Source organism: Myripristis murdjan, chromosome 11 (assembly GCF_902150065.1).
Source record: "Myripristis murdjan chromosome 11, fMyrMur1.1, whole genome shotgun sequence".
NCBI classification, from domain to species: Eukaryota; Metazoa; Chordata; class Actinopteri; order Holocentriformes; family Holocentridae; genus Myripristis; species Myripristis murdjan.
Genome location: NC_043990.1, coordinates 31,052,785 through 31,078,959, shown reverse-complemented (window position 1 = coordinate 31,078,959; position 26,175 = coordinate 31,052,785). Strand labels below are relative to the sequence as shown.

General features: G+C 40.4%; 1 protein-coding gene across 2 annotated transcripts in view; it reads left to right on the top strand.

Moving 5' to 3' along the window:
• The window catches only part of LOC115368117 (tropomyosin alpha-3 chain), a 66,078-nt gene extending 42,344 nt beyond the window's left edge, over window positions 1–23,734 (top strand). Inside the window, exons 4-10 of one of the 2 annotated variants that reach the window (XM_030064106.1) lie at window positions 481–598; window positions 2,550–2,620; window positions 9,448–9,523; window positions 10,810–10,872; window positions 19,825–19,894; window positions 20,612–20,690; window positions 23,044–23,734. In XM_030064106.1, coding sequence (XP_029919966.1) covers window positions 481–598; window positions 2,550–2,620; window positions 9,448–9,523; window positions 10,810–10,872; window positions 19,825–19,894; window positions 20,612–20,690; window positions 23,044–23,047 — 481 coding nt within the window. In that variant the 3' untranslated portion in view covers window positions 23,048–23,734. Of the gene's footprint in view, window positions 1–480; window positions 599–2,549; window positions 2,621–9,447; window positions 9,524–10,809; window positions 10,873–19,824; window positions 19,895–20,611; window positions 20,695–23,043 lie in introns of those variants that run through there. The other variant, XM_030064107.1, reaches the window with a different exon arrangement.
• The last annotated feature ends 2,441 nt before the right edge of the window (window positions 23,735–26,175 follow it).

Below are 26,175 nucleotides of genomic sequence, written 5' to 3'. Positions count from 1 at the left end.
TAGCATAGGCTAATTATTATGAATTATGCACGACTGATATTTCTTAAACTAACAATTTGAAAAAATATCACTTACCTCCTTCAGTACTCCAATGTACCTCTAGGGGTATGCATACCCCCATTTGAGAACCACTGGTCTAGACTGTGTATATTTACTGTATAATTGATTGTATATTGTGTATTACTTTTTATACTTGTTGTATTATATGTGATGACTGAATAAAAATACTACTACAAATATTACTGCTAGTCAGTAATAGTTAATTTAATTGTTTGTTTTTTGCTGCCACAGTTACAAACTTTGCGCATTCAGTATTGAGTAAGTAGTCTATCTTGCACACCCAAATGGAGCACACCTATAGCAAACTGTGATCCTGTGAGTTAGTCAACAGCAGAATAACATCTGCAAAGAAAAGGGGCTCAAAAATTATTTGTAGCAAGCCTGTAATGACGTGTGTATGTTTTTATATTGTGTGTGTAGGGGGATGAAGGTGATTGAAAACAGGGCCCTAAAAGATGAGGAAAAGATGGAACTACAGGAGATCCAACTGAAAGAGGCCAAGCACATTGCTGAGGAGGCTGACCGCAAGTATGAAGAGGTGAGACAGCTACAACCAGCCAACACTGTTTGTGTGGCTAACTAGTGGCCAACACAGTGTGAGGAAAATCTGTGATGTGCGATAACAATGTCAATATTGCAATGAGGGTACAACTTGCAATAAATAAACAAATGTTGAAGTATGTACATTAGCTATACAATTCTTATGTCTTTCTGGGCTAACAGGTACTAGTGCAGTGTCTGTGCACGTTTAGGCAGGCTTTTGTGATATATGCAACCTGGTAAATTAACAAGCAAGCCAATTCTAATGCAGATGACCGCTGGGCCTGCTGGTGCTGGTGGTGGAGGAAAGGTCATGGAGTCACCTAAATTAACAGGTTTCATGCTCTTGCAAACGTCTATATACAATGGCACTACTATGCTGTCATACTGCTTTGGTTTTGTCCACCACATTGTAAAATTTCATTAGCACAATTTGCGAGTGTTGCTTGCCAAGCTTGTTGGTATTCCAGCACAGGTGGGGAAAAAAACAACTGTGGGTTTGTATTTGTTAAGCCAATCAGAGCTGTTAGGGGCAGACCTAAGCTGCATGGTGCATTCCACCATGCAGTTTGGGTGAAGTATTTTTATAGAACAATGAAGTTACATTATTATAGCAGACACATTGCTTTCTCTCTGAGAGATAAAATTTAAACCAAGAGAATGCCAAACCATGACTACCAATCAGATCTGAAGTGTTTTAACAATACGGTTTGATTGACCATGCCAAATGCTATACTCCCATCAGGTAGGATAAGAATGGTGTTTTCAGTGGAATGAAAACACCTGAAGACTGACTGAAATGTTTTGAAAAACAATTTTTTTGTTTTGTTTTTTAATCATAAATTTGTGACTTTATAATCTCAGAATTTTAGTTTTTTTTCAGAAATTTGTGAATTTTTTTTTCCCTCATAATGTTGTGATTTTTTTCTCATAAATTACCCTCCTTTCCCCCTGGCTACATTATTTTTTTCTCCCCTCAATGGCCCTAATATGCTGTGATACATGGGACTTGTAAAGGGGCTTTCACATAGCACGCGGTTTGGGCGGCGCGCTGCACTGGGTACGGCGCTGGGTGCCGCGCAGACTGGCGCAGAGTGGGCGCTGAGTATGGCGCCGAGGAGGGCGCACGCATGTGCGTTGTGCACGTATGTGGCGCTGGTTGCTATGCGACCGATACAGACGCTAAGAAGTAGTTTTCCGTTCTACGGCACTTTTTCTCTGGCGGACAATACAGGCTGTATTTTTTTCATTTCATTTTATTTAACCTGTTACCTGATGTGTGTGTGACTTCACATGGGATTTAATAATAAATGTATGACTATACTGCATTGTCTTTGCAAGAGTGGTGCATATCCCATGATGTCTACACCTCCTGTCCGATTAGAAAATCATTTGTTTCAGTTTACAACAGTATTGGTCTTTAATTACAGAAAAAAGAAAAAAAATCGCCTATTGTGGAAAGGAAAAACATCATATATCTCTGCCAGTTTTTAAACACACCTGGTATTCCTAAATTGTGGGATATCTCTCTCCATGCCTGGGCTTTTTTAATGATATCACGGTATGACTGCAGTCTAGTGTCCCACAGCTCCCCACAGTGCCTTTCTGCCAAAGTCCGCCTATTTTTTTCCGATTCCAATATTCTCTCCTATTGGACGCGCCGAGGTGGGCGCTGCGCCCAAGTTAAAAAATTTTCAACTTGGGCGCGGCGCCCTGATCCGCTGGCGGCGCCAGCCTCGCGCTGCATCCTCCTCGGCGCAGAGCGGAGCGCCGTGGCGCCCAGCGACCACATACACAATGAATGGCTACGGCGCCGAGGTCAGCGCTGAGCGCCCGCTATGTGAAAGCCCCTAAACAATTCTGAAAACTCATCAGTGCACTTTGAGATGTTGCCAGCAGTAAATCATTGTGGTTGTATTTGATGATGCCATTGTAATGTTTTTGTCCAGGTGGCTCGTAAACTGGTTATTGTAGAGGGGGAGCTGGAGCGTACAGAGGAGAGGGCTGAGCTGGCTGAGGCGTAAGTATGATTTCATCGTTAGAACAGCTACTTGCAGACAATTTCCAATAATTTTCAAAAATAAATAGCTTTGTTGTGGAAAAGTCATTGTTTTTTGCCTTTTTGAATTCACTGATATAATCCCCTGAAAAATAGAATCATTCAGGCTGTGTGTCTTGGTGCCAAGGTTATCTTAATCACAACTAGTCCGCTTCACTGGCTGGCTAATTCATTAAGCATCAAGACTAAAAGACTTCTTGTTTTTATAATACATGTTTATTCTTGGGCTCATTTTTGAAAGAAGAGTCAGTAGGTTAGCTTGCCCCTTTTCAATAAAGTTAGGTACCCTAACTTTATTTAGTATTAATAGGTTTTTTGGCATGTTTTAACAGATGTTACGGAAAGTGATATTTTTGTGTCTTGTTTTATGTCCAGCTCTGTCTCTCTCTCACTCGCACATACACACGCACATACATGCACACACACACACACACACACACACACACACACACACACACACATACACACATACACACACACACACACACACACACACACACACACACACACACACACAGGCACACACAGGCACATGCACACACAAACACAGGCTAATAAAAATGTAGGCTTCTCCAACTCTTAAATAATTTATTAATATTTGCCATGCCAAAGAAGAATTACATAAATACATAACCATCCTTCATCTTAGTCTAGCCAACATAAATGTTGTAACAAGTTTTCAACTGTTATAACCACCACTACCATAGTTACAACTTTTTGGCCTGTGGGTGGAACTAGAGGTTGCGTCATTCAGTCACCAAAGTTGACAAGTATCATTATCTACCCACCATCAATGTTGTAACCAAATTTCATGGAAATGCAAAAACTTTTTGAGATAATACTATGCAGCATTAAGAATTTAACCCACAGGTGGCGCTAGAGGGAAGGTTGTATGGTCACCAAAATGGACAGATGTTATCCTCGGGGTGTGGGGGAAGAGCACTGGTGTCTCCTAAATTGCCAGATTCCATCCTCATCCTTGCCAACAGGAATGTTAATGCCAAATTTCAAGGCGATGCACCAAAATAGATTTTGAAACAATCCACTGCAGTATTGACAATTTGGCCTGCTGTTGATGCTGGAGGGAAGGCCATAGGTTCATGTTTGCTACGTTTTATCTTCTAGGTAACATGAATGTTGTCACCAAAATTCATGGTGATCCAACAAATAGATTTAGAGACATGGCTCTCTGAACCTAATTGCTGACCAACCGACTGATGCTGTGTAGGTCCCCACTTTCCAGATGAGCAAGTCTTAGTCAAGTGAAAGCTCAAGGAGGAAGGTATTAGCTGATTAAATGATAGTGGGCAGTCCCAGGCAGCACTCAAACATCACCTTTACTCAGTGAATATACATTTTGAATGAAGACACTTTTTGAAGCATCAGCATATTCGTGTGTCCTATATTGTACATGATCTGATGCCCACAGTCACCAGAGGAGAGCAGCATGTTTGCATAACATTAGCATAAGAATTGGGATGGATCCTAACCAACACAATGCCCTCCTCCCTTTCTCCGTGTATGCATGCTTGTGGGGTGTGGCCCAAATTCCAACGCATGGTCCTGCTGCATCCCAACCCTCTCACCCTGACCCACTCTGACCCCTCCCTGCTCGGCATGATGGTCCTGCCATCCCCACCAACAGCAAAGCCAGGCTGTTGGAGGAGGAACTGAGAGGCTTTGACCAATCACTGAAGACTCTGCAAGCCTCTGAGGACAAGGTATAATAATTTTTATTTTGTGGCTTTTGCAGCATCTTGGAGGCGAAACACTTTGACTGACTGCAAGTGACCAACTGTAACTGGCCTTTGTGATTTTGAACAAAGCCCTGCTGAGACTGCAGTCCAGTTTGTGTCATGGTTTGGTTTCAAAAAAGGGAACTGACTCAAAATTAACTTTTTATTTAAACAAACCAAAATTTAAAAAGAAAAAGTTGAATCAGGATTTTTGCCAATATTCTGTAAGGTTGACATTGGACATAAAACATTTCACTCATTGTGGCTGCATCACTTAGCTGCAAGTTGCATTAAGCTAAACTTTCAAATGCAATCAGTATTATATGTATCTGTCTGTTTGGGATTAAATTAAAATTATAATCATTTACAGTAGCTTACACCTGGTAGCTACCATTACTGATGAGCTAAAAGTCCATTACCGTTATTAATAAAAAGTAGTAAACACAGTTGGCATATTCTTCTACCTAAAGTAGAGCACTGATTCCATGAAATTGTCTAACCTTCAGCATGTTCCATAACCTGTAATCCAGAGATATGGTGATATTTTGAATTCCCCTCAGGGTTGTCATAATAAAGGGTCAGAAACATACTCTGGATACATAAAGCTATGTACTGATTGGTTCTTGCATGAACCAAGTTGCAAGTTTCAGCAAGTTTCACATGACTGTTAATTCGGTTGCTTTGAAATGGTCGCGATCTGGTAGGTATCTTATAGAACCTGAGTCTGCCTTTAGAATACTGATTTTGACAACCGTACACATGCTGTTGACGGTATTATTTAACGCTGTTAACTTGTCCGGCCAGGGCAAAATAGTAGTACTTCCGTTACCAAACTGCGCGCGCAGCTTTTCTATGATGTAGACTATAAACGGGTCTATAGGCAGTCGCCTAGGGTGCCATCTGCTGGAGGGGCGCCGCCAGCGCCTGTCACCCTTAGGGAAAATGTTGTCGCAATTTGCAAGGTTGGCAGGTCTGTGAAGTGTTTCCATTATAATGCCAGCTAAATGTTGGACACCATTTGTCATCCTGCTGCTGCAAAGCAAGGCCTGTTGCATGGTCTATGCAAGGAACACATACACAAAAGCAAGCGCCTGACCTGCCTAAGATGAAAACCTGCGGTAGTCGATGGAGATTGACTCCCACAGCATTCCAGCTGAATAGTATATGGATTTTGTGTACACGAGAAATGCCTGGATGTATACTAGATATGCTAATTTTTTTGTGTATGCAACATGAGCTTGCTGGTTATACTCAGCTTCCCCAAAATGCATTGCACCAACCCAGACTGTTTGATGATGGATTGTGAGGTGGATGGTTCTGGTGCTGACCAGCAGAAAGAAAATGCAGTTTCAAAATATGCAAACAGTGCCATTGAGGCTACGTGTTACATAGTTGTTTCTTATTCTGATTATGTATAACCCAACTACTCAACCCTATTTCCATATTCATCTATTTCAATATTTTTTTCATGTCTCTACTGGATACTGCAAATGAAATTCTGTGCCATCTTAAATGTTGTTATTTAAGCACAGTTGACTCATTGTTTGTTTTAAGTTCTTGAAGGCTTAAATATTTAAATGTTCAGCAGATTTTAATAAAGGAGTGTGCGTTGAAGTAAATGGGATTTTTTTCTTTTACTGTGGTAAAAAATCTATTGAGAATTGTGGAAATTTACTGGTATTGGTATCGACTACTGAATTTTTGGTATTGTGACAACCCTATGCATGTCCCTAGAATGTGAAAATCCTCAGGATGTTGTTTCATTTCAGGCCAGTGAGAAAGAGGAAATTCCTAGTGGTATCCTTCAGTGTTATTTTGTTTAAACTTTTTGTGCCATATGAGTAACTCACTGTGCAATGGTTTTTTGAGATAAACACACTTGGGAACAATACTTTGTCCGGGAGTAGAATGTCTGCAGCTACAACAAGACATTCTGTCACAAATTCTGCCTCTGAAGGAGGTTTAAGTTTCTTAACTATTAGCTCACTCATCACAAAACTTGTCTGCGTAACATTGTCTCTATCAGAATGCTGTGAAAGCTGCTTGTTGGGCACTCAAGCTGCAGAAGAGCAGAAACTTTATCCGAACGCATTTGTACTTGCTACTCATCCAATTTAGCATGTTTCTAGCTTTAATGACGCTTGAGATTGGCCACTGCAAGCGCATCCCCACAAACATAGGCACACTGGCTTGCCTTTTACTTCAACAAAAATAAATAATTGTTTCTTCATGTCTCTTGGAAAGGGCAGCATTCTGCATCTACTTTTCTTTTCCTGACTGGAAGATGACATGGTACTGATCTGTGGCTATTATTACTTCCACACTGGTACTATAGGCTGTAGTGGAACAATATGGCTGGCAGGAGATATTCTGCTATAGCAGAGTGAGAGTGAAAGTGAATGAGTGAGTGAGCATGTTGCTCCTAGGACAGTTCTACACTGACGTGTGACTGTCTGTCCATGCATGTCTTGTTTCCTCTGTCTGCATGACTCATCCAGCCACCTTGAAATTCTACCTGCCTGGTAAGGTTTGGCACAGGGTAGATGCACCGAGAAACATATAGGATGGACATGGCTTTTAAACATGGACCAAATGTAAAATCAACTTGAGTGATATTTTTTGACTATGTTTGTGCATGTATCCCTGACAGTCACAGTGTGTCAAGATGGTAGTCATTAACTAATCTAAACACCTAAAAATTAAGCACCTACAAAATGTTTTCCATCTACTATTCCTCTGAAAAGAGACAGATAAACAATTCAGTTTTTTTGGGTTTTTTTTTTTATTGAGAGTGAGCCATGTGATGAACGTGATGAAATTTAAATCACATTGTTGATGTGCAAGTTGTGTTGTAATGTTTCTACTGATTTTAGAATTTATATCTGTGTCAAACAAGCAATCATAACATACATGAAGGGGTTTGTGAGATTTAGGAGAGCCCTGTGCTGTTGCCTCCACCAACTAACCCCCCAAAAATATTTTAAATATTTTTTGTTTTTAAAGCTGATCTGCTTTAAAAACACACCATTTGAGAGATTTTTGTGAAAATCCCAAACCAACAAAATCACCCCCAAAACTAGCTGCCAGGTTTTTTGTTGCCCTTTAAAGGAAAATTGCACCCTAAAACACTTCAGCACTGTTTAAAATCAGGGATTGGTGACTTGCATTGTATTTTTGGTGCCATTTTGCTGTTTTAGAGTATGATTCGTTTTTCCCTTGGTAAAACCAGCAGATGCAATGTATTAAAAGAGAGCAGCTGCAGAACTTTGTTTTTAAAGGAGAAATATTTTATCAATCCAGAAACTCACTCACTCACTCTGGGTAAGGCTGTCTTACCTGTCTCTGCTGCCTTTTTGTCATTCCCAGCATGCTGTGTGCTATGCCTCCTGTTTGGTCTGCAATACTGCTTATCATGTAGGGCAGGGCTATTCAATTACAAATTCAGTTGGGCCAGATTTTTAACCGAGACCTTAAGCTGGGCCAGACATTTTCCAGACATTTAAAACGGCGGTTTTCATCGTCAATTTTTCGTTTAAGGGTTGAAAAAGACATAGGCCTACTTTTGAGCCGCTAGCATCAGTAACTTTCAAGTAGAGTTCTCATATTCTGCCCGAACCCGACCCGACCCGACCCGACCCGACATTTTCGGGTCGGGTCGGGCCTAAAATTTACGTGAATTGGGCGGGTCGGGTCGGGCTTCGGGTTCTGTGGGGGATTTTTTTTTTTTTTTTTTTTTTAATAAAAAAATAGAATTATGTGTTCTGTTATTGATTATGACGTTTCATTTTTATGTGACTGGTGGAGAGAGTGAGAGACTGGATTGGATTTGGAGGCTAAACTTTCAGTGACAGACAGACAACCAGCTGTGCGAGTGCAGCGCAAACAAGTGAGAGAGAGTTGCAGCAGTAGGTATCCCGCTGTGCTGGCAGACTCGGCAGCAGGGACGGTTTCTGCTATGGGCAGTGCAACTGGGGGCGCACGGGAAAAAAAAATCTCCAGTTTTCTAGACTACCGTATTGACCCGCACATGCCGCGGCACCATCAGTCGGTATCAGGCGGGCCAGCCGCGGCACCGTCCGATACCGCGCCCACCCGTCAGGTCTGCCGGATCTGACAGGTGAGCTGCCTGATGCTGGCTGGTGCGGCGGCCGGCCCGCCTGATACCGACTGATGGTGCCCCGGTGCCGCGGCCGACCGGCTCTGCTAAATAAGGGCGAATTTGGCGATTTTTTTTTTTTCCTCGGGCTTTCTCGGGCTGGCCCAGTCGTGTCCGGGTCGGGTCGGGTCTTAATTTTCAGGCCCGATGAGAACTCTACTTTCAAGACAACGCGCTGCAGTGTGAGTTGGTTGTGTGTTGCTATAGGCAACATGGAGTGTTGCATTCACTTTCTGAACTACTGCAGGGATTTCGAGTTCATTCTCGCGAATGTTTTTCTCTGCTTTTTTGGTTGAACCACGAGCTGGGCCACTCGGGAATTGCTTCTGGGCCGCATGTGGCCCGCGGGCCGCCAATTGAATAGGCCTGATGTAGGGTGCTTCAATTTCTGAAACTGTGTCCTTGTCATTCTAGCACTGACTATGTACCTTACTAAGAGTTTGCTCTCCAGATACATTTACAAACACATTTCAACTATTGTCAGAGCTTCAAATCCATCAAGAGCACCACCATAGGGCACAGGATGGTCATTTCAGCCACAAAAAAAGGATAATTAGTTTTATGTTCATCTTGTTCAAAACCAAACAAAACCAAATATGACATTAAAAAAGTATTTGCTTACTGAGCCTCAACATTTAATCATTTGGTAAAAAACTGAAATCTTGCTTTAACAAATTGTTGGTGAAAATTTTCCATGACATTTCTCCAGCTTCTCTACCTGTCCAATCACTCTTTTTCCCAGTTCAAAACTTGACCTTTCAGCCTGCACGAGTTTTTTTTTTTTTTTTCCACTACTGCAACAGCTGTCTTGTGGCTAATCTGATTTTTCTGCTTCCCATCTTCCTCTTCCTTGGCTCATGTCTCTCCTGCTGTCTATGAAATCAAAACCACTTCAGTAAATGTGCTGAGCTGGAGGAGGAACTGAAAAACGTCACCAATAACCTTAAATCTCTGGAGGCCCAGGCCGAGAAGGTAGGGCTAACCGACATGTCAGGAACTTGAACCAGCATGGTACATGACTGCGTGTCAGAATGTTTTTGTTAGTATACATATGTTAGGAATTATGTCAGGAAATTTAGCATGGAGAAAGGTCTTAATCTTTGGTAACAGAGATTTTATTTCAGGTGCTTGAGGTAAGACCTATCTAGTCTTGTATCTTAATGAGCATCCTAGAATGCAACTGCTGTGTTTCTCGCTCCATATGTTTTGTGCACGAGTAGTTAGGTTAATTACAATAGAGCATTCAGTGCTCCACCATTCTTGTCGTTGGTGCCCTTTGCAACATGCACATTCAGCTCTCTGAAAGGTCACCATTAAGACATCATTTAATCTGCCTTTGTGATTTCAGTGCTGAGTTGCTTCCACCTCAAAGACCAACGCTTGCACAAATACTTTAAAATGAAATTACCTTTGATAAGCCAATATTTATGCCAAAATTTGACCATTTTAAAAATCCTTCAAATTCAACATACTCAGCGATTTCCTCAGAATTCTGTTCTTAAACAGCCAGCCATGAAGCTGTTCATTCAAATTTTATTCTCACCTCTCTCACATTAGCAGAAGGTAGCACTGAATTGTTCATATGACTTGTCGAAAGGCTAATATCAGCCCTATATTTAAACTGTAGTTTAGATTTCCCGTGATATATAAAAACAGAGCTATAAAAATGTGCGCCGTTTTTTCCCCAATTAATAAGATAATTTTCACCAAAAAACAAAATCTACTGCAAAATAAATTTTGTCAGCACATTTTTGTGATGTACATACAAAACATGCAATAGAAAAATTCAAAATTTCCACTAAGGTCTGTCTCTTTTTCTCTCTGTCTCTCTCTCACACACAGCTGGGTGGTTGAGAAAGCTAGGCAGTGAGTTGCAGTGAGGGACCATTGCATAGTGACCCAGGCAGAGAGACAGAGACAGATGGTCAGGCGACAGAGACAATAAATGGAGCAAGACCAGAAGTAGCCAAAACAAACGTTTTGCAAAGGATTTGACTCAGAGTAACCATGAGAGGTTCTTCATCATACAGCCATAACTGTGCTCAAAAAACTTAAGATGATAGGGCCAGAGGTTTCCCACATACTTGTTTATTGATTTTTTTTTTTTTAGCATGTAATTGTAACACTCAAGATTTTTTTCTTCTAGATATCACTTAAACATAGGTGGTGAAGATAAGTTTACTTCTTCATTTCTGTGCTGGAAAAGCTAGTGCCAAGAAATTGATTAAGTGTCATATAAACTGTGTTTTTCACTACAGTACTCCCAGAAAGAAGACAAGTATGAAGAAGAAATAAAGATCCTGACTGACAAGCTGAAGGAGGTGAGTTGGCAAGACTGAGCATTAGCGAAGGATGTCAAACATTTGATACTGTACAATCTTTCATATATATAGCTATATCTTTTATATATATATATACACACACACACACACACACACACACACACACACACACACATATACATATATATGTGTGTGTGTGTGTGTGTGTGTGTGTTAGGATGGCGAAAATGGAAAATTTCCTTGGTCGACCACCGGGCCTCATTAATCGGTTTATTTCAGTTAACCGAGAATATTATTTTACTGTCTGTAAACCATAAAAGAATAACCGCAACAAATAGAAGCTAGCAGCGCTAGCACCGGCGACATTGTCTTGCCCCGGACGCATACCACTACATCCGCGACAAACATAAGCTTGGCTCGTTTAGAAATCTATAATATCTATAATATAATTATAATATAATTATTATCGATATCTATGGTTTCTCTGGTCTGTCTCTACCGAGCTGAGCTCTGTGCGTAATGACGTCATCGAAACCCGGCAGAGCGTCCCGTCGCCATGTTTACCGTATTAAACTGTATGTAAGCGCAAGAGCAACTTCTCCGCCTTCAGGAACAGTTGGAATTTTTTGATCGATAAAACCTTACGGTAGTTACGGTATTTACAATCTGACATGCACATTTGTGTCGGCGACGACACGTTCGGACTAGAGTGCCTGAAGAGAGAGAGTGGCGACAACTCCGTTCACTCCAACTGTTCCGTTTTTTTCACAGCAATGGCGGCGTAAGGAAACCCTCTCTCTACAGGCACTCTAGTTCGGGCTTAAAGGGTTTTTAACCGACAAGATTATTCCGTTAAAGTTCAAACGGTCAACAACCGGTCAAACGGCCACCGGTTAGCATTCCTAGTGTGTATTGGTCTATATATACAGTACAGGCCAAAAGTTTGGACACACCTTCTCATTCAATGCGTTTTCTTTATTTTCATGACTATTTACATTGTAGATTCTAACTGAAGGAATCAAAACTATGAATGAACACATGTGGAGTTATGTACTTAACAAAAAAAGGTGAAATAACTGAAAACATGTTTTATATTCTAGTTTCTTCAAAATAGCCACCCTTTGCTCTGATTACTGCTTTGCACACTCTTGGCATTCTCTCGATGAGCTTCAAGAGGTAGTCACCTGAAATGGTTTTCACTTCACAGGTGTGCCTTATCAGGGTTAATTAGTGGAATTTCTTGCTTTATCAATGAGGTTGGGACCATCAGTTGTGTTGTGCAGAAGTCAGGTTACTACACAGCCGACAGCCCTATTGGACAACTGTTAAAATTCATATTATGGCAAGAACCAATCAGCTAACTAAAGAAAAACGAGTGGCCATCATTACTTTAAGAAATGAAGGTCAGTCAGTCCGGAAAATTGCAAAAACTTTAAATGTGTCCCCAAGTGCAGTCGCAAAAACCATCAAGCGCTACAACCAAAGTGGCACACATGAGGACCGACCCAGGAAAGGAAGACCAAGAGTCACCTCTGCTTCTGAGGACAAGTTCATCCGAGTCACCAGGCTCAGAAATCGCAAGTTAACAGCAGCTCAGATCAGAGACCAGATAAATGCCACACAGAGTTCTAGCAGCAGACCCATCTCTAGAACAACTGTTAAGAGGAGACTGTGCGAATCAGGCCTTCATGGTCAAATAGCTGCTAGGAAACCACTGCTAAGGAGAGGCAACAAGCAGAAGAGATTTGTTTGGGCCAAGAAACACAAGGAATGGACATTAGACCAGTGGAAATCTGTGCTTTGGTCTGATGAGTCCAAATTTGAGATCTTTGGTTGAGAGCAGGGGTTCTCAAACTTTTTTGGCCCAGGGACCCCCTGGAGGGGTCAAAATTTTCCGGGGACCCCTGACACTCGCAACACCGATAAGCATAACCACATTTGTACTCTTAGCTATTTGATTAGCAGCATTAGCACATAGCCTCATCCAAGGGCGTAGGTTTGATTTTGACATTGGTGGGGACGTAAAAGCGCTCCAAGGCGGCACCCCTGAAAGTTGATGTTTTTTGCATTTATGACTGCAATTTCACGTCATGTAGAGCTGATCAAATAAACAAGCAAACGATCATAATCAGAAAAAATAAAAATTATTAAGGGATTGACATTAATGTTTATACTGCATTTATGAATATCTATACTGACTACAAGTATTTAATAATTCTGTAATGCTGTAAGTTAAAGGCAACTAAAGAAAGACAAGCAGGCAATTTAACTGAGTTCTTGTCTTTAGTGCAAATGTGCATCATACTGTACATCAACAACACTGTACAGAAACATAAATAAAATTTTTAAAAAATGTTTGACGCTAAATACCTAAATACAAACATTAGTGTCCATTCCTTGCTCTTATTTGGAAAAAAAAAATCTCTCATATTTTAAATCATGGTTAGTAAAAATGGACAATTCCTTCTTCCCTAGAGACAACAGGCCAATGTGCCTGATAAAAGCTCTCATGTCAAAGAAGCCTGCTGAACTATTGTTCTAACTGCCACCTGACGAAATAAACAGTGAAGTAAACAGTCTGTGCTCATAGCTGCTGGCCAACCAGCCAAACAAACTCCGCTGTGCGCGTCCTCCGGCGCTTTTTTACAACCACATAGAGAGACAGCGGGAACGGCCAATCACACATTAGCAAGAAACGGCAGAGCCATTCGATGAGCAATATTAGTTTAGAGGCGGGACTTCTAGCAGAGACCGGCTGTTAACCCTTTGTATACCATAAGAATTGACTAGACGCTGACGGACAGAGGCGCTTTGAGTGTTTGTTGTTGCTGTTATTTGTGAAGCCCTGCGAGCGCCTGTGAGGTGTCATACCAGATTGCCTGATGTGTAATCACATAACTAAGCTCCCCAAATCAATCATGGGAGACACTTAAAAATGAACAGTGTTTATTTCACAGTTTAACGCCCCTCCCCCCAAAAAGTTTTTTAAAAATTAATAATAATAATAAAAAAATACATTTCCGTGAATTTTTTCACAGACCCCCTGGTCCGCGGACCCCACTTTGAGAACCGTGGCTCTAGAGGTCGACCGATAGTGGATTTTTAAAGGCCGATATAATAACGATAGTTTGGAGCAGGAAAAAGCCAATAGCCGATTAATCGGCTGATATCACTCACTTCACCCCCCACCCCCCACCCCGCACCCCACCCCCCGGCGAAAAAATTCTACACTGTTGGAAATGAACAATCTTTGACTTTATTAGCAACTGTTTTATTGAACAGCTAAGTCAAAGTAATAAATATCCAAATTTACCGTATTTCACCAATTAATCGCCCGGCCGCAAATAGCCGCCGGGTTCTTATAAACGCCTGGGGTCTGCACGCATTTTGCGTATTAAACGCCCACCCGAATAACCGCCGGGGCGATTATTTGCATCATAATGAGGTAACCTAAAATAAGGCTACTCACCTTATTTTTGCAGAAGTAAACAGTTAGCCGCACAATAACTGTGCGGCACTTCTGTTTTCTGTCAAAATAAGAGCGCTAGCTAACGTTAGAACAAAAGGGTGTACCGTAATATTAAATCGACCGACTGAAAATATGTTGTATAGTAGCTGTCATCACGATAATGACCTGGTGCAAAAATAAATAAAGGCCTGCAGCGAATAGCCGCCTGGTTCTTTTAAACGCCCGGGGTCCAAGTCGATTTTGCATATTAAACGCCCGGGCGATTAATTGGTGAAATACGGTATAAAATCTCGAAGTGAATATCAAACTCAAAGTAATAAATACCAAAATAAATATATAAATCTGGAACTGAACATAAAAGTAATAAATACCTAAATAAATAAATAAATCTGGATAACTGAACATCAGTCTCAGAGTAATAAACACCTAAATGAATATATAAATCTAGAACTGAACATCAAACTCAAAGTAATTAATAAATAAATCTGGAACTGAACATCTACTCAACTAACAGTAAAGAATCTAGAATGTCTCCAGAAAGGCGGCTCCTCCGCTTGTCATAGAGGAACACTCGCTGAACACTCACTCACTTGGGACGGTGGAGGGTGGCGGACAGCGATATTTTCTGGCCAGCACAGCAAGTCTCTCCTCATTTCTCTTCCACCACTCCAAAGGCTGGGTACTCCTCTCAACCACTGGCAATTTCAGGTAACACTCCAGCTCACTGTCAAAGCTGGACTAGGCTGCATCTGTGTGGTGAGCTGTTCCAAGAAGTTTAGCATACAGACTGTCCACAAGGGTTGGAGGGGGATCAGTCTGGACTCTCTGTCTTTTTGCTGGATCCTCTGCTTCATCAGTCTCTTCCACTGTTTTTGCCAAGTCATGTGCAGCTTCTTCTTTCAGCTAGTCTTTTGCTTTCTCTACTGTCTCTGCTGAAGTGAAGGCCTTGTCCTTGTATCAAGGACAGTTGCCAACACCAAACACTTTGTGTCCTCTGCCTTGGAGAATCGCCTTGTCAGGCTGTCAAGCATGGTCTTCCGCAAGGTTTTGATGCCTGCTGAAGATGGACCCTCATGTTGCAGCATCAGTTTCAGAACAGATACACTGGGGATTATGCATGAGGCAGAAGACTCTGAGTGGCTCATTTCCAGTGTCACTTCCTCAAGTGGTTCCAGTGTCTCAATCAGGTTTGATATGATATCCCACTGTGACGCAGATGCACAGCTGATATGGTCATGGTCACTTGCATACACATTCAGTGCATGCCGCTGCTCATACATCCTCTGCAGCATGTGTAATGTTGAGTTCCAGCGAGTCTGAACAGCTTGCATGATGCTGTGTGTTGGGAGGACAAGCTCCTCTTGAATTGCTCTCAGCCTTTGTTTGGCCAGTACAGAGTGACCAAAGTGATATGCACAGCTCTTCAATGTGGCAATAATGTCCAGCACAGCTCTCTGACTGGAAAGGCCATTGTTGATTACAAGCTGTAGAGTGTGACCAGTACAGCTTAAGTCTGGAAGCTCATCTAGCTTCATTCCTTTTACCATGTTGGCTCCACTATCCCTTAGAACAAGAACCACACGGTCTGGGTTGATTTTCCAGGGGTCCAGCATTTCCAAAAATGTCTCTTGAATGTACTGTGCTGTATGTGATCCAGTCATAGTCTTTACATTTAGCACAACCTACTGTCATTTCCAGTCCTTTTGGATAAAATGTCCTGTGAGGCTCATCAGTGATTCAGTAGTGCCTGACCAGCAGTCAGTGGTGAAGGCCATGTATAGTGCCTCTTCTGGAGTGATCAGAGTCTTCACCTTTGTCCCAACTTTAGCATATGTTTCATCAAGCATCTGTGTACAGTAGAATTTCTCATCCTTAATATTGTAACGGGGCTCAGCAAGTCTCATACGCCGCTGAAAACCAACGTCTGAGACCACTGTGAATGGCTGGTTATCTGTAGCTATCATCTCTATAATTGCCTTGTCCATCTTCTTGGTCTTTGGGTCTGAAGATGTCCATTTTGCCTGTTGATCAAATAATTGAGTGACTGTGGCCTGTGTTTGAGACTTTTTTTGATTGGCCAACTTTTTTCTCAAGGCGTCAGAATGGGCCTCTGGATGGCAGTGCTTAAGGTGAGTCCACAAGTTGGAAGTATTTTTTGTTTTAGCTGTTGATGATCCCATACTTATAACTTTATCGCACACTCCACATTATGCTTCTCCTGGTGCAATTTCAACAAAATATTCCCATACAGGAACTTTGGATCCTCCAGCTGTCATCTGTAATGTAAGAAACAAGATGTGAATTAATGTAAATTAATTCAATATAGCTAATGGATAAAAATATATTAATAGATTTTTAAAAAGAATAACATATAGCTATTAGCTATATCAGGGTTTTTCCTGCATATAAAATTACGAGGCGGCCGCCTCAGCCTAATTTCGTGCCGCCCCCGGCTCTCAAAACTCTGACGTCGGGAAAATTGTTATTTTCTGACAAGCGCCGTGGTAGATGGATGTCATTTTAACTGCAGTTGCAGCATTGCGCCGATGTGGTGGCGCTGTATCAACAAGAGTGCACTGGAAGTCGCTGCCAAAACTGCCAAAGAGGAAGAGCAGAGCCGAGAAAACGCGAGCACATTGCAGGGGGTACGTGAAAACATAGGTGGAAATCTCGGGGGGGACAAGACCCCTCCATCCATAAATTTTGAATAATATAGTAATATTCAATGAAAGTGCAATGCAAGCGGTGTTAATTATAAATGTAAAATAGTGGGTTTTTAAGTGTTTAAAAGTTAAGACCTCCCCCCATGCCTCACAGTGGTTTGGTCCGCATCCTGCTGCCGGCAGAGCGGCAGCTCAGTAACTTTCAGTCAGTCCGTCAACTTGAGAGGCAGCAGCCTGATGAGAACTAGCAAGAAAACCTCCATAAGTGAAAGCCAGTGAGTCATTTATCACACCACTTGTTCACCAAGCACAAGGCTGTAATATGAAAAGCGATATTTTCCCTGCTTGGTCCAAAACCTGCCTCTTTCAGCTCAGTGTTTAAGCTAATAGCTAATGATTGTTTCCAAGCTGAAGCGAGTGCAGGACAGTGAGGGAGAGAGAGGACAGACCACAGGAGGAGCAAATACTGAGCTTTTTATTCTTTCAAAAAGTCTGTCAGGATATTAATGTCAGAAATAGTTCAGATTTTACTGATATTTTGAGTTTGTCTCTAGATAGATATCTATTTTTTTTGCATTTTAAACTGCATTATTTTGTGGCACAGTTTCATTTTCTTATTTGATCTAAAAGGGACAGTGTACAGCTCAAACATATACTGTATGTCACTATTTGATGCCATATCTTGCTTTGTTTTTTGTTGACACTATAAACAAAAAAACAATAAATAAATAAATGTTTTTGAAGAATAGTGTGATGTAGTTGGATTATTCAAGGTATTTCCTGTAGTTTTAGAGCTTATTTTGAGTTTCTAGTTCTTGTAAAGCTACTTTGATGGACTGTAGTGGAAATAGAACAGTGAGTAAAGAAATTAGGATTATTGCTTTCATTAGCATTATTTAAAACCTATGAACACTGGCCTAGCTTGTCTATTCAGAGAAGAGGTATCACTTTGGCTTATTTTTCAATCTATGTTATCACATGCATACTACTGCTCATTCATTGGTAGCTGAATTGTTAGGTCTGTTTGATAAGTAATTTACATTTTTAAAATAATAATAATTTAACATATTGTTAACATAAACATACACTAACACTAAATACCGAGTGCTTGAGCAACATATCTCCTCAGTGCTACAAAAGGTCCGTGGTAAAAAAGTCCCCCCAGTTAGAACAGGAATTAATTTATATTTCAAATATAACTACATATTGTTTCCACTGCAGCAACAGTAAAGTTTACAACAGCAAAGTCACTATATAAACTCAGTAATATCTGGAAACAAATCGAGGGGGGGGGGCTTGTTTGTCTCAGCCAGCAGCTAAAGATTACAAGAATTTGCCAAATTTTAAGATTCATGGCAAACTAAGATGAACAGACTACACACAGACAGCTTTCATTTTAGCGTGTTCTTAACAAGCTGTTCGTTGTTAGCTTAACAAGCACTGTGGTCATGTAAAACATGCCGGTGGAAATGTCGCTGTTTATGCTGAAATATGATGCACGTTTATGCTTGTTGAACAAGCTTGTTGCCTTCGCCAAGGAGGTTATTTTTGTTGACTTTCAACTCGTGAAGATTTTATTGCACTTACAATAACGCGTGTCGTCGTCTCATCGAGTTATCTTCTCCACCTGGGTCACTTCTCTCCTCTCTGCCGCTGCACACGCCCCGTCTCTCTCTCTCCCATGCACTCTCTCTGTGTGAAGAGCAGCCCTGCCCCTCAGTGATCAGAGAGACAGAGAGCAGGGCAGGGAAGAAGCAGTTTATGGCGCTGTGGAAAAAAACTGCAGCCATCGGCCACTATCGGAGCCAAGTTCTGCCAATTCCGATAGTTTGTAATAAGTCCTATCGGCGCGGATTAATCGGCCAAAGCCATTAATCGGTCGACCTCTCCTCTGCACAGTTGGTGTAGAGATGTGTCTGCCACTAGAACTCTGTGGGGCATTTATCTGGGCTCTGATCTGAGCTGCTGTTAACTTGCGATTTCTGAGGCTGGTGACTCGGATGAACTTGTCCTCAGAAGCAGAGGTGACTCTTGGTTTTCCTTTCCTGGGTCGGTCCTCATGTGAGCCAGTTTCGTTGTAGCGCTTGATGGTTTTTGCGACTGCACTTGGGGACACATTCAAAGTTTTTGCAATTTTCCGGACTGACTGACCTTCAGTTCTTAAAGTAATGATGGACTGTCCTTTCTCTTTATTTAGCTGATTGCTTCTTGCCATAATATGAATTCTAACAGTTGTCAAATAGGGCTGTCAGTTGTGTACCAACCTGACTTCTCCACCACACAACTGATGGTCCCAATTTCTTGCCCAAGGCAAGAAATTCCACAAATGAACCCTGATAAGGCTCACCTGTGAAGTGGAAACCATTTCAGGTGACTACATCATGAAGCTCATTGAGAGAAAGCCAAGGGTTTGCGGCGCTGTCAACAAAGCAAAGGGTGGCTACTTTGAGGAATCTAAAATATAAAACATATTTAGAGTCATTTAACAATTTTTTCTTTGCTACATAATTCCATATATCTTGGTTCATATATTTGATGTCTTCAGTATGTATCTACAATGTAGAAAGTAGAAAAAATAAAGAAAAAACATTGAATGATATATATGTGTATATATATATATATATATATATATATATATATATATATACAGTGCCTTGCATAAGTATTCATACCCCTTGAACTTTTCCGCATTTTGCTACATTACAACCAGAAACATTAAGACCCAAACAGACCCAATTAAGATCTTAAAGTAGATTGGTTAAGCAGCTGAAACAGGTCTACTGAATCAGGTGTGCAAGACTTAAGACAGAAGAAAAACTGTATCTGATTGCCCTGTTGCCTTTTGCTTTGTCATTTTAGGCTGAGACCCGTGCTGAGTTTGCTGAGAGGTCTGTGGCTAAGCTAGAGAAGACAATTGATGATCTGGAAGGTACACTCGTTAACTTAAACTAATAGTCTTGAAGTAGTTCTTAAAGGCAGAATGAGTAGTATTTTTGGTTGTAATTTATAAACACAACATTCAAAGTTGGCCCCTCCTTCCTGGCTAAGCTAACCGCCAGCAGTTTTCATTCTAGGATGGCGACTGCGTTCATTCTGTCACCATCCTAGGGCCCACCAGCACCTACCTGTTGAACAGAAAACAGCACCGCCTCTCTTGATCCTCATCCTCTCCTTCAGCACTTACACTGCGTGTAAAAGTCAATCACAGATTCACTGTTTTTGTGGAATGATCTTTGTCAGCGTGGTGTTTTGCTTCCCTGTATTTCCTTTTCGTCTGTGGTCTATGATTTTTGTGGCTTCTTATTGGATGTTGTGCTATCAGTCTGGTACTACATGCTGTTATTGGCTGCACACCCACTGCCCAATGGTGACGGCCAGAAAAATCCTGAGCTCAACAAACGAGAAAATCCAGGCAGAGGGCAGGGTCTCTACAGATGAACACACCAACACACACTTCTAGTTCAGGTTTTTTTTTTTTTTTTTTTGAAAAAATCTTACTCATTCTGCCTTAAAATTACATTTCAGATGTATTATCGTAAGTCTTCTTTCTTTCTAACTGATTTCAAACTCTCATTGTTGTCTTTTCATTATTCTTATTTATTTCCCTTTCCTCCTGCATTACTTTTGTCTGTGGACATACCCACAGATGAGCTTTATGCACAGAAACTCAAGTACAAGGCCATTAGTGAGGAACTGGACCACGCCCTCAATGACATGACCTCCATGTAAATAGCGACGTGTGTGTGCATGTATACTGAGCTTGTTACAGTGTCTAAACATTCTTTTAACTTTACTAAAAAGACCATGTTATTCAATGACATGTATGGTCTCCATCATAGCTAATACTTGCCAGACACCCGTTAGGGAGGAAAGGCCTAGTAATTTGTTTGCTACTAACTGACTTATTGATTTACTGACTTTTTCAGAATTAACATAGTGGAGCCCGCTAGTGGTGGCGACGCCCGCAGAGACTAGACAAACCTTATGTGTTTTTTTTTGTTTGTTTTTTTTTAATTGCAATGCCTTAGGCTATGGGTTGCAAATGTTTGAGGACCTATAAGGGTACACACATAGGCGGAGTTTGCAGGGGGGCAGGGGCGGCATTGCCCCCCCCCCAGCGTCTGAAATGTGTCACTACATTGAGTCAAAAATAGGTCCAATATTTTTTTTTCCTGTATACATATTTATAAACATTTAAGCAATGCAATAAAATAAGATTATTTTCAGAAATAAATCTGAATTACATTATGTTTGGTATTGTAATAAATTAATCTCAGAGCAGTCATGTCATGTGACAAATACCCTAGTGCGTACTGACCTCAGTTAAAAAAAAAAAAAAAAAAAAAATGTTTGCCCCCCCCAGCGCAAATTTCAAACTCCGACTATGGGTACACATGACAGCTGCATGCTATGATGGCTTTTAAAGACCTGATGTGAAATTAGACAATGAGGAAAAACCTCAAGAAATCTGTAAATACATGACCAGTCAGAAAATACTGTATATCCAAAAGTGAAAATCTATGCCTGTGTTGTTACCAATGCGCATATCACTAATTTAGACAAAGTAAAAATGCATTGAACTATCTTAAGGTACTTTCTTAATCTTTGACAAGATTGTGGCAGTAAATATCCATGACAGCTGATATTATGAACCTCTTCTTAAAGCTCAGGTTGTCTGCTGCAAGATTCCCATGTTTGATTTCAGATCAGATGGATTTTAATTGTCTAGTATGTTCCACTGTGACCAGAACATGTAGCAAAGCTAAATATAGGAAGAAATTACCTTTGACCACTCAACTTTGATTGACATTGCCTTCTGGTGATGTCACCTTCCCAGATTATGTCTAGCCTTGAAGTGCTTGTTGTTTCTGAATCTGCGTTCACAGTGGTTGGTTTTACTGACCTTATGAAAATATTTACCCATAGTTGCCAAGAACTAATAGCATCCACCCTCCTTGAGTTTTCTTTGCCCATTAGTGTTGTAAGAATTGCAAAAACACATTTGGAATAAGGTTAAAACAACTTTTGTTGCTGGTGTGTGTCATTTGCCTTGTCAAGCATGCAGTTCTCCCTCAAGACAGCAGATGGCACAGTGATCAACTGTTTTCCTCAGTCAATTATCTCACAAATTTATAGCATTACTATTATTTGCAATAACAGTTATTACTATTCTAAATATTAACAATATTTAGAATAGTAATAAATATAATTGGAGATGTGCAATCCATGTTTGAGCTGTATGAAAATGAAAAGCAAAAATATTTTACACATTTTGGACAAAGAAACAGGTCCTCTGGGCTAAAGGACGGGCATATAGTGTTAAGTTAATGTAATAATGCACAAATGTATGCTGTTTTGTTTTGTAAAATACTAAAGACTTTGTGGTGTCAGCTAAACATTTCTGGGGAGGGGGGTTGGTGAGTAATAATCTCACTAAGGTATTTCCTCAACCACTTTTCAGTTTAGTAAAGGAACTCTATGATACCCAGAAAATGCTGAACCACACCACTCACATTGAAATGATAATTTTATGAACTAAGTTAGTGTGAAATCATAAGTCAGCCCATTTTAAATCATTCCACATTGTTTCAAGAGCTTGGTATGATCTGTATGTTGCCATGTCTGGCAGTTGTGGTGGCTGTAGTCTTCAGCACTCCCTGACCCTTCTGGATATGTGGTTTGGAAAATTAATGAATGTGTTGTTGAATTACCATGGGTCCACACTGTAAGAAACCTGATTGATGGGTCACTCTTATTTTGACCAGTTGTGGATGGTGCGAGAGGCTTTGATTGCCTCTGCAGCTATAAAATTTTTAATAAGTAAATCTTTAATTTTTTTTGGTGCTTTGGTTTTTCCTTTCATAATGCTGTGTTGTTTTGAAGACCTGCTAGCTTACTGGCTGGCTAGCAAATGCTACCCAGGTAACAACAACAACAACATGTGGGTGACAACAACATAGACATAAGAATTGGACTGAGCTGCTTGTAGTGTTGAAGCACAAGGCTTCCCTTCTAACTATTATCTTACACTTAACTTCCGCCTGTGATTACCATTCTTTCTTGCTCTTTGTATTTCAGATAAATGTCTGGAAACTATGCTGCACTCTCAAGTTGTGGTTCCAAGACTCAACTTTGCGCCACTTCGTAGTCTGTCTCCTTCCCCATTCCTCTCTCCCTTTTTACTCTGCCTTGTCTGTTTTTGCTCATTCCTCAACTTATTTGAAATCCTATTTTCTTTTCATTTTCTCATTGTACCTCCTGTTTAGCACTTTGTTGATCTATCTGCCTAATTTGTTCCTTGCGAATATGTCACCAGCCATCTAATAGTCATTGGTCCTTGTATGTATTGTGGTCCATTATTGTGTCTGGTCTCATTCTGTTCTGCTTTTTCTCCTTTGTGGTTTTGATTCTCTATAAATGTTAAACAAAGGGAGGGAAGAAATGGATGTCGGTCAATCTGTTCTGATGTATACAGCTCATTTCATGCAATAATACAATTCTTTGCAGATTCTTTACAGTCATGAATATAAATCAGTAAATCAGTAAATACCTTTAAACTGTTAAAAGTACATGTATGAGAGCAAGTAGAAAGAATTGTTAAAAGAACAGTCAAATGCAGGAGTCAAAATGTGTTTTGAAATTTCTGTTAAAAGTATTTAGACTTTCAGTATGTCTGTTCCTGAGCCTCATATGGAACAGTCATATTAGATAATTACTTAACAGGACTCACAGACAAGTGACAAATCAACCAAAACAACATAAAGCAGCGACGTATACTCTAGTTGCGCTGATGTTCCATGAAATGTACTTGAGACTTGCATTGTACTGACTTGTGACTTGTCTTAACTTGCTTATCAATGATTTGGTACCTTTATGGTTCCAATGAAAATGCCTTGCTACTACTGTTTATTGAAAAATTTGCCATTTCGTAACATGTTATTAACAGCAGGCTGTCCCCACATTTGGCACACTTGATCACAGCAGAGCAGCTGGCTTTGTGGTTTTGATGCCAAATTGGGCTATTGTCAAAACAGAATTGTGGGTGACAAAGTCCTAGATGCATATTTGCATATTTTGGACTAGTTTATAAAACACACTGCTGCAGACAGTGTTCTGCATAAACACATTAAAATAGTGCATTCATTGAACATACTCGTGTTTTTGGTGAACAGAAGGAAAATATTGTGAACTAAAAGCTGAAACTGATCTGTTTTGAGTTGCCCTGTTATGATATATTGTTTAGGTGGTAAAGCATATACTCACATTGGTTTCTGTAATTCTGTAGTAGTACACAGTAATTCATTTAGTTTAGGAAGTAGGCAGTGGCAGTGATTCGGGGCTAGTGAGGGATGGGTAGGAGGTTCTACTGAAAAAGAATAGCTCACAGTAGCTCATTAAAAAATGGAAGAAATGAATGTGAACCAGTTCATTTTTGGTACAGTGAATAATAAACTTTCACAACATTAGCTCTGTAAAGTAAATAGTGTAGACACACATATGGACAAAAAGGTGGAGTTGTGTGTGTGTGTGTGTGTGTGTGTGTGGTGGATTCATAAAACTGTCCACACGCACACCTGCAAACAATTCCCTTTCTATCTGGAATCTACTTGGAATGCTGCACACATGAATGAGCTGCAACTTCTACCCCGTGAGCACCCACAGTCAAACACATTGACAAGGCAGCTTTATATAATTTATTTATATTTATTTATTTATTTATTTTATTATTCATATTACATTTATTTTACATATTATTTTATGTGTTTATTTATATTTATTAATTCAAACTGATTTATATAATAACGATACAGTAATAACAAATCTGAAACAAAAATAGAATTTAGAAAAGTAGGAAAGAGCGAGAATTTACTAGGAGTGTGAAATCAAACAGTTGGACAGTCAGCAAAGGTCAGTAATGAAGCAGAACTCCGGACATGAAGCTATTTTTTTCAGTTTCTAATATTTACAGAACACTGTCCTTCTTTAAAAAAAAAAAATAACTTACTCAGTAAAATTTCTTCAAACAGAATAATTCTGCTTGATTTAGGTGCAGCCGTAATATACTTATGTAGGCTCAGATATGAGAAATAAAGTGGTCAGATATAAAATAAGAAAAAAAAAATGCCAACAAGTAAAGCCTTACTGGGCATCACAAGTTGACACGCAGTGCCAGTGCATCTATCATTCATCATTTCTGTCTGGAGTCTGGAAACAAAGCCAGAAGCAGCTCTTGAGCAATCATTACACTCTGTATCCTCATTATTAATCGTAATCATAATGCAGGCCAAGTTCACCATGACAAAGTGATGAATAAATAATTTGTGTTCACCTGTCAAACTTAAATTTTCAAATGATAATCCAGGATGGGGATATATGACATGATAATTTTGGTGTGAAGCAGCAGTCTGGTTGCTGTAAGCATAAATACTGCTGTGACAGTCATGCATAATGAGACATGACATGTGCTGGTACTGCAAGAGGACTACCTGACTAGGAAGTGTGAGTGTGTTGTTTGGTGAGAGTGCTGTTTGGTAGCTTATCTGGTTCACACACGGTACTATCAGCCTGTTCTATGTTTTCTTTATCTGGAACTGCTCCAACAATGTCCTCTTGTGTAATAGGCAGTGTAACAATACACGTATTCATATTGAACCATTTGGTATAGAACTTTCAGTTCGGTACACGTCGCAAACCAAAATAATGTTGTCAATGCCACTTTTCAAAAAATGTTCTCTGTGCTACTAATGGATGTATAAAGAGAACATAGCCACTGCACCCAACAAGGCAGCCAAAACCACATAACAGGCAGTGTGCTGTCTGCCCTCCCCATATCCAAGGAAAAAACATTCCAGTACAGCTCCAGAGAGGCATATTGAGAGCATAGACTGTAGAAAGGATGGACAACATGGCTCCACTTCCTCCAACTTGAAAAAGTGAAGCCAAAATATTCTGGATACGGAGGCTGCTATCTTGTGCTGGTGATTTCATTTGGAGCCGGAGTCTGCGCAGTGGTGATTGAGGGCTTAACGCTGTGGTCTTGAGGCACCACCCCTGAACTTGTGACATAGCCTAGCTGCTCCGATTTTACACTCTTTGCTGCTGATTTTGCCACTACGATGAAAGGCTTCTTAAATTACGGTAAATGCAACTCTTGTTAACTATTACTCTTGTTACTATTCTTACTGTTAACATACTGCATTTGTAGTCTAT